Source organism: Penaeus japonicus, unplaced genomic scaffold (genome assembly GCF_977035675.1).
Source record: "Penaeus japonicus unplaced genomic scaffold, GWHDUDI00000001_assembly GWHDUDI00000042, whole genome shotgun sequence".
Taxonomy (NCBI): domain Eukaryota; kingdom Metazoa; phylum Arthropoda; class Malacostraca; order Decapoda; family Penaeidae; genus Penaeus; species Penaeus japonicus.
In genome coordinates this window covers 13,791,995-13,801,746 of record NW_028234444.1, presented here as the reverse complement: position 1 = coordinate 13,801,746, position 9,752 = coordinate 13,791,995, and the positions used below count along the sequence as shown (strand labels likewise).

General features: G+C 37.3%; 2 protein-coding genes across 3 annotated transcripts; both read right to left on the bottom strand.

The window, feature by feature from the left end:
- Nucleotides 1-257: 257 nt before the first annotated feature.
- On the bottom strand, nucleotides 258-1,626 carry LOC122244320 (uncharacterized). Its single transcript, XM_043002190.2, has 2 exons — nucleotides 1,491-1,626; nucleotides 258-844 (listed from the first exon to the last, which is right to left on the bottom strand). Exons 1-2 carry the CDS (start codon nucleotides 1,503-1,505, stop codon nucleotides 377-379), a joined length of 483 nt encoding a protein of 160 aa, XP_042858124.2. The 5' UTR covers nucleotides 1,506-1,626; the 3' UTR covers nucleotides 258-376.
- Nucleotides 1,627-4,217: 2,591 nt separating this feature from the next.
- On the bottom strand, nucleotides 4,218-5,430 carry LOC122264710 (uncharacterized). 2 transcript variants are annotated; one of them, XM_086534766.1, is made up of 3 exons: nucleotides 5,335-5,430; nucleotides 4,720-4,804; nucleotides 4,218-4,683 (listed from the first exon to the last, which is right to left on the bottom strand). In XM_086534766.1, the coding sequence occupies exons 1-3, from the start codon at nucleotides 5,347-5,349 to the stop codon at nucleotides 4,337-4,339; spliced, it is 447 nt and encodes a 148-aa protein (XP_086390892.1). In that variant the 5' UTR covers nucleotides 5,350-5,430; the 3' UTR covers nucleotides 4,218-4,336. The 2 variants fall into 2 exon arrangements, with proteins under 2 accessions (XP_086390892.1, XP_042889675.2); XM_043033741.2 differs by having other exon boundaries at nucleotides 4,218-4,804; nucleotides 5,335-5,416.
- Nucleotides 5,431-9,752: the final 4,322 nt, after the last annotated feature.

Here is a 9,752-nt window from a genome sequence, read left to right as displayed (position 1 = left end):
CTACGAGTTTGCGGTTGAAAAAGTATAGGAATTTTTAGTTAATAGACGGAGGAAATATAGCGCAATATTACTTAAGTGTATATAAATTAATAACTGTGCACACACAAGCACACACACAGGTGTGTATTTATGTGTGTGTAGATAATTATGTAAACCCCAGATTATATTTTTTGTAGATATAACATATGTTTTGTGATTTCCAGAATACATAAATTGACATTAGCTAATATTAAGCAAAGCAGGATAAGTTTCACAGATTCTGTATTAAGAATGAAAATTTTAATGGCGTCCATACACATATTACGTCCTGTTATATTCTTATATCAGCATGAAGTATACATCCTTACTGATGGTGGCAGCAAGTCAAGAAGTGTCTTCAGTATTGATAGCCGTACCTTGTGCCGTAGCCATAGCCGTAAGAGTAGGGATAGCCGTAAGAGACGTAAGGGACGCTTTGGTAAGAGGAGTAAGAGTACGGGTGAACAATGGAGGCTTCAGCTTCGGGTTCGGCCGACCTCTTGTGGATGGGGTGCGAGTAGCCGTAGGGATAGCCGTAGCTGTAGGGCCGAGCGTATGTATAACGTGCAGAGTAAGGGTGGTAGACGGCGCTCAGGAACGAAGGGTCGGCTGCGGGCTCAGGATCAGCGGACCTCTTATGAAGGCCGCGTCCATAAGGGAGGCCATAGGTGTAGGGGTAACCGTAGCCTCCTCGGTAGCCGTAGCCTCCTCGGTAGCCGTAGCCTCCTCGGTAGCCGTAGCCGTAAGCAGGCAGTGTGGGATCGGCGTCCGCCTCTCGCTTCTCGAGTGGAGAAGCGCAAGCAAGGGCTGCCAGGACCACTACGGCCTATTGGAGAAGCACAAAGCGGAGGGGGAACATTAGGTTAGTCACAGAACGACATCACGCCTCACAGAAAGACATGGTCCATTTCTTCCTTCGTCTGCCTTGCCCACTTTCTGTTTACTGTAAACTAATGTTCTTTAGATAAATGTTCATTTCTATCAGATATTAAATGTAAATGAAAATTACATTCACAAGGTCTCTCTCTTTCTTTCTTTCTTTATATGTATATATACATATATATGGCATATATGTATATCTGTATGTATATATATTCGATTTTTGTACAAGCACAACCATCTGTAAATTTATATCATATGTATCTGATGCTATTTTAGAATTCAGTGCTAGAATTTCTGTTGCCCCCTTTCTGTTTACTGTAAACTAATCTTCTTTAAATAAATGTTCAGTTCTATCAGATATTAAATGTAAATGAAAAATACATTCACATGGTCTTTCTCTCTTTTTTCTTTCTTACTTTATATATATACATATATATGGTATATATGTATATCTGTATGTATGTATATTCATTTTTGTACAAGCATAACCATCTGTAACTTTATATCATATGTATCTAATGCTATTTTAGAATTCAATGCTAGAATTTCTAGAGTATGTTCGTAACATTAAGTACATCGAAATGGCTTACCAGGTATTTCATCATTGCTGCGTGTGCAATTGCTAGGGGGAGACTGTGCCTGCCAGAAAGGGTCTGCCACTTTTATGCTGCACTTCCGTCCTTGGACCTGTGGCTGACTAATCTCAGGAGGAACTACGGTTCAGAGGGAAGACGTAGTGCGACTTTGTTGAAAGGTATTTGGGGGATTGAGTGCATTAACACACAAACACATTAACAGACAAATACACTCACGCGCTCTCACACAGATGTGCATATTTCTCTCTATATATATACATATATATGTGTGTGTGTATGTATATATGTATATGTATATGTATATATACATATATGTATATATTGATATATACATATATATGTATATATATACTTATATATACATATATATGTTTGTGTATGTATGTATGTATATAAATATATGTATACCTATATAAACTTATTTATATACATATGCACACACACACACACCACACGTACACACAGTAACACACATAAGCACACACACACAAACACACATACACACACACACACACACACACACACACATATATATATATATATATATATATATATATATATATATATATATATATATATATACTGTGCATATATATAATATAATCATCATCACCGTCAGCCTGTATTATTCCACTGCAGGACGTAGGCTTGTCTCAAACTTTTTCACTCATTCCGGTCTTGTGTCCTCTTCTTTCCAGTTTACTCCTGCGAAAGTCGCTATTTCATCCCGCCATCTAGTCATTGGTCTTGCCCTGGGTATCGTTGTGTCGTGTATTTCCCCTTCTGTTGCTTTCTTTGTCCACCTGATGTGCTGTCTCCGATATATACGTCCAGCCCACTGCCACTTTTTCTTCTAAATGCTCTTGAATATATCTTCTACTTTTGTTTGTTGTCTGATCCATCTGGATTTTTCTTGTCTCTTAAGCTAACTCCTAGCATAAGCCTTACCATTCCTCTTTGAGCACTTACTGATTTCCTCTTAAGTGCCTTGGTCGTAGTCCATGTTTCTGAACCATATGTCATGACGGGGAGGACGTATTGGTCAAAAACCTTTCTCTTTAGACATAGTGGCAGAAGATTTCGTAAAATATTACTATATGTACCCAAGGTACTCCAACCTAGCCTGATTTGCCATTTTATCTCGGCTTCGCAGGATGTACTCGTCTGGATGAGTTGCCTTAGGTATATATACTCGTTCACTGCTTCTAGTACCTCGCCTTGTATTTGTATTTGCATATATACAAATACACACACACACACACACACACACATATATATATATATATATACATATATATATATATATATATATATATATATATATATATACATACACACACATTTATATACAACATATATATGTATATATATATATATATATATATATATATATATATATATATATATATATATATATGCATAAATATATATATGTATATATATATATATATATATATATATATATATATATATTTATATACTTATATATACATACGCACACGCATATATATGCGCATGTACACGTACCGGAAAATGTCTACGAGTATATGCTATTTTTCAATTATGCATGGGTGTGTTTCTACAATCATATTCGTTTATGAAATATTAAATATATTGCCTTACTAAATAATATACTGATTCAGTACTTTGAAAGATAACAAGCAAATATCAATCTCTTAATGATTATTGTAGTGAATATTGCATAATGTGCCTGAGATGTTCCAGTTTCAACCCATGCTTACATGAGCAATCAAAGATCCACTGAACTACGGTGGAGCCAGGCCACTCAGGGCCAGCTAGTTCGAAAGGCCAAAGTTGGTTGAATTGTAGTTCATTATATCAAAGGTTATCTGTGATTCGATAGATCAGGTGTCGGTTGTAGCGACAAAGGGAGATATGTATATTAGAGGGCTATGTCTTGTTTATTTGTGACCAAATTTATATTCGATGTGAAAAAGCCCCTCCTTTCTCATGATCACGTCAAAATAATTCAGAAACCTTTTTACATAACTGTACGAATAGCATGAACCATACGCATAAAAGTCACATCCATTTTTTTTCTACGCGTCTCTTTTCTACAACGTGGTGGCAGGTGTCCGCGAAGCCGATATTTCATCAATGTAATAATTTTTCACTGTATTTTCTGTGTATCATGTCTTCTTCTCATTATCATTGTCAACATTGCTATCCTTAATCTGTTGTCTTTAGTGAGCTGCCAGAAGCACTACCGCCTGTTGAGGAAATGAAAAGAGAATTCGTGGCTTTCAGGAGAATATGCTTGGTTTTCTTAACAGCTCTATTCCACACTCTTTCATTTCATTCCAATCTCTATTTCTGAATGCGTGTGTGTCTGTGTGTGTATATATTATATATATATATATATATATTGAATATACATATGCACACACACACGCATACATTCACATGGCCCTGCTGGCTGACTCATCTACGGAGGCCAAAGCGAGGAATGCCCTACGAGTTTGCGGTTGAAAAAGTATAGGAATTTTTAGTTAATAGACGGAGGAAAGATAGCGCAATATTACTTAGGTATATATAAATCAATAACTGTGCACACACAAGCACACACACACACACAGGTGTGTAGGTCATTATGTAAACCCCAGATTATATTCTTTGTAGATATAACATATGTTTTGTGATTTCCAGAATACAGAAGTTGACATTAGCTAATATTAAGTAAAGAGGAATAAGCTTCACAGATTCTGTATTAAGAATGAAAATTTTAATGACGTCCATACACATATTACATCCTGTCATATTCTTATATCAGCATGAAGTATACATCCTTACTGATGGTGGCAGCAAGTCAGGAAGTGCCTTCAGTATTGATAGCCGTACCTTGCGCCGTAGCCATGGCCGTAAGAGTAGGGATAGCCGTAAGAGACGTAAGGGACGCTTTGGTAGGAGGAGTAAGAGTACGGGTGAACAATGGAGGCTTCAGCTTCGGGTTCGGCCGACCTCTTGTGGATGGGGTGCGAGTAGCCGTAGGGATAGCCGTAGCTGTAGGGCCGAGGGTATGTATAATGTGCAGAGTAAGGGTGGTAGGCGGCGCTCAGGAACGAAGGGTCGGCTGCGGGCTCAGGATCAGCGGACCTCTTATGAAGGCCGCGTCCGTAGGGGAGGCCATAGGTGTATGGGTAGCCGTAGCCTCCTCGGTAGCCGTAGCCTCCTCGGTAGCCGTAGCCTCCTCGGTAGCCGTAGCCGTAAGCAGGCAGTGTGGGATCGGCGTCCGCCTCTCGCTTCTCGAGTGGAGAAGCGCAAGCAAGGGCTGCCAGGACCACTACGGCCTGTTGGAGAAGCACAAAGCGGAGGGGAACATTAGGTTAGTCACAGAACGACATCACGCCTCACAGAAAGACATGTTCCATTTCTTCATTCGTCTGCCTTGCCCACTTTCTGTTTACTGTAAACTAATGTTCTTTAGATAAATGTTCAGTTCTATAAGATATTAAGTGATAATGAAAAATCCATTCACAATCTCTGTCTTTCTTTCTCTCTCTCTCTATATATATACATATATATGTCACATAATATATCTATATATACATACATATATAAACATATGCAAAAATAATATTATGTATATATATATATATATATATATGCATATATATATTTATATATATGTATATATATACATAAATGTTTATAAATGTAAACACATATGTGTATATCTGTATGTATATATATATTCGTTTTTGTACAAGCATAAACATCTATGAATTTATATCATTATATGTATCCAATGCTATTTTAGAATTCAATGCTAGATTTTCTAGAGTATGTTCGTAACATTAAGTACATCGAAATGGCTTACCAGGTATTTCATCATTGCTGCGTGTGCAATTGCCAGGGGGAGACTGTGTCTGCCAGAAAGGGTCTGCCACTTTTATGCTGCACTTCCGTCCTTGGACCTGTGGCTGACTAATCTCAGGAGGAACTACGGTTCAGAGGGAAGACGTAGTGCGACTTTGTTGAAAGGTATTTGGGGGATTGAGTGCATTAACACACAGACACACCCACAGACACATTAACAGGTAAATACACGCACACACACACTCACACATGTATGTATCGCTCTCTCTATATATACATATACATATATGTATATATAAATATGTATATATATACATATATGTATATGTATATATATAAATATGTATATATATATATACATATATGTATATGTACATCTATCTATCTATTTATATTTTTGTACAAAATATATATGTATTTATATATACGTATACATATTTATATATATATATATACATAAATATTTATATATATATATACATAAATATTTATATATACACATATATGTATATATATATTGATATTGATATCTATATACATATATATGTTTGTGTGTGTGTATGTATGTATGTATATAAATATATGTATATCTATATAAACATATTTATATACATATGTGCAGACACACCCACAAACACATATATAATCATATATATACATATACATACATATGTATATATATGTATGTATATATATATATATATATATATATATATATATATATAATCATCGTCATCCTGTATCATTCCACTGCAGGATGTAGGCCTCTCTCAATCTTTTCCAGTCATCCCGGTATTGTGTCCTCTGATTCCAGTTTACTCCTGCGAAATTCGCTATTTCATCTCGCCATCTTGTCATTGGTCTTGCCTTGGGTCTCTTTGTGTCGTGTATTTCCTATTCTGTTGTTTTCTTTGTCCACCTGTTGTCCTGCCCCTGATATATATGTCCAGCCCTCTGCCACTTTTTCTTCATAATGCTCTTATGTATATCCTCTACTTTTGTTTGTTTGATCCGTGTGGATTTGCTCTTGTCTCTCAAGCTAGCTCCTAGCATAAGCCTTTCCATTCCTCTTTGAGCACTTACTAATTTCCTCTCGAGTACCTTGGTCGTAGTCTATGTTTCTGAACCATATGTCTTGACGGGGAGGACGCATTGGTCAAAAACCTTTCTTCTAAACATAGTGGCAGACGACCTTGTAATATATTTCTATGTGTACCGAAGGCACTCCATCCTAGCCTAATTCGCCGTTTTATCTCGGCTTCGCAGGATGTACTCGTCTGGATGAGTTGCCCCAGGTATACATACTCATTAACTGCTTATAGTACCTCGCCCTGTATTTGTATTTGTATATATATATATATATATATATATATATATATATATATATATATATATATATATATATACATCTATATATACACATACATATATATACATAATAAGGATCCTGCTGTCATCTTTTCTGTATATATTCTTGTCAAAATTTACTTCTACTATTCATTTTTTGATTGGTTTCGCCTGATGAGGAATTTTCTCTAAAAAGTTCGAAACGTCGCTAGTTTTTTCTTTCATTTTGTAGTAGTGTTCTATTATATCTGTAATGCTCACGTTACGGTGTGTGTGTGTGTTTTTTTTTTTTTTTTTTTTTTTTTTTGTGATACATATACATACATACACACATTTATATACAACATATATATGTATATATATCATATATATACACGTACACACACACACACACACACACACACACACACACACACACACACACATATATATATATATATATATATATATATATATATATATATATATATATATGTAAGTATATATTTATATGTACATATATATATGCATATCTATCTATCTATCTATCTACCTATCTATCTTTATATATATATATATATATATATATATATATATATATATATATATATATATATACATATATGTATATATATTTATATACGTATATAAACACACACACATATATACGCATATACAGGTACCGAAAATTGTTTGTACATGTATGTGCTATTTTTCAATTGTGCATGGGTGTGTTTCTACAATTATATTCGTATATGAAATACCAAATATATTGCCTTTGAAATATAACAAGAAAATATCAATCTCTTAATGACTATTGCAGTGAATATTGCATAATGTGCCTGACATGTTCCAGTTTCAACCCATGCTTACATGAGCAATCAGATCCACTGAACTACGGTGGGGCCAGACCACTCAGGGCCAGCTAGTTCAAAAGGCCAATGTTGGTTGAATTGTAGTTCATTAGATCAAAGGTTATCTGTGATTCAATAGATCAGGTGTCGGCTGTAGCGCTAAAGGGAGATATGTATATTAGAGGAAAAGTCATGCCATGCTTATTTGTGACCAAATTTATATTCGATGTCAGCTGTATATATGGTGTTATAGCCCCCTGGGATTGCTGTCATTGGGCAATGTAACACCAGATGCTCAGTGTCTTGAGGGGCTTCATTATAGGCGGGACAATTTGGGGATTCCTAATAACCCCATCGGTGTAGGTTGACTGCAGTTCTGCCGTGCCTGTCAGCAACCTATTTGCCTGCGTCCACTGCCTTCTGGTTTGGTGGTGGAAGCCAGGCAGTGGTTCGGTGGAGTCATTTATTAAATCCCCTTTTCGAGGGAGGACTTGTCTCCACTCGTTGCTCCAAGCTTCCTTGGTGTCAAAGGTTTCGTTTCATGTTTTGTAGAAGGGTTTTCTGGATTTCAGTCGGGCTGTTTGTGGGGCGTTTTCACAACCTGTTTGAGTGGTGTAGGGGATTCTGTATTTTGCATGCGCACATGTTTTTGTGTTGCCTCTTCTCTGCGGAGGTGGGGGGGTGGGGCGATATTGCTCATGACTGGTAGCCAAGGTGTTGGGGTTGATTTTATCGTGCCAGTTATTAGTCGCATGTTGTCGTTCAGTTTTGTATTTATTTTGTGTGTGTGGCTACTTCTTGCCCATACTGGTGCACTGTATTCTGCTGCACTGTAGCAGAGTGCGAGTGCTGTGGTTCTCAATACATCCTGTGTTGCTCCCCAGGATGTTCCAGCAAGCTTTTGTGTTAGGGCCACTCTCTTCTTGACTTTGTGGGCTGTATTTTTTATGTGTTGTTTATAAGTGAGAGCTCTGTCGAGAGTAACCCCTAGGTATTTGGGGTGTTTTTCGTGGGGGAGGGTCTCGTTATTCAGCCGTATGTTTAGGGCTTCGTTCGCTTGATGGTTGTTTAGGTGGAACAATGTTGTGACGGTTTTGGTGGTGTTCATCATGAGGTACCATTGTGAGAGAAATGTATGGATGGTTTGGGTGTCTCTGCTTAGGATGGCTTCGAGCTCTTCTTTGGTGTTTGACTGGTATGCAATGGCTAGGTCATTGTGTGTGGGGTAGGTCACTGGAATACAGGTTGAATAAAGTTGGGGCTAAGACTGATCCTTGTGGCACTCCATTTTTAATTTTCTTTGTTTTGCTATGGTCGTTTCCAAATATTACTTGGAAGTTTCGGATTCTTGTCATCTTGTTCAAAAGTTTAAGGGTTTTCTTGCATTTGATGATGCGTGCAATTTTGAGCAATAGACCATCATGCCAAACGGTATCATATGCAGCTGTCAAGTCGATGAATACTGCACCAGTTTTCTTTTTTCTTTCATAACCAGATTCAATGTAAGATGTCAGGGCTAGAATCTGTTCTGTAGTGTCTCTTTCAGGCCTGAAACCTGCCTGTTCGAGGGGAATGTGGGGTTCTAGTAATGGTGATATGCGTGTTAGTATAACCCTTTCTTCTCATTATCATCGTCAACATTACTATCATTAATTTGTGGTCTTTAGTGTGACATTGGTTACTTTGGCTCACCCCTACTGCCTCGTGAAGTGAAGGGCGTTAGCGATACCTCCCACTACAAGAAGCTGGACCTCCTCTGCTGTGCGTCATAGTCCGAAATTGACATGGTATTCCAGATATGTCATCCGGTGTTCTTTGTGTTCTTTGTATATGTGATACATAAGAGATAGATTTATAAATAGGTAGATAGAGATATTATCAGGGTCTTAATTGTATGTGAACAGGTGCAGAATGTAAATGAGAGGAATTATGAATTATAAAACTTATAAACCCTATACGTATTTAAATCTCCATGTTATGTTACTTCAATGAGTCTCTGAATAATCCCCTGCAGATCGCGAGCTGCTTCGACTTTAAGACATCTGGACGAGCTAGCCTCATACCCTGAACTGACCATTACCCCCTCGGCCAATCACAGTCGAGTCGAACCGTACTTCGTTCAATGTGCGAAGTCAATCAAGCCCCTAGGAATGACCTCGCATCTCGCCTCAGAATAGGATATTTGAGATTGAGGTCAGATTTCAAACCAAGAAGTGTCCTCATCCTTCGACTCCTCCTC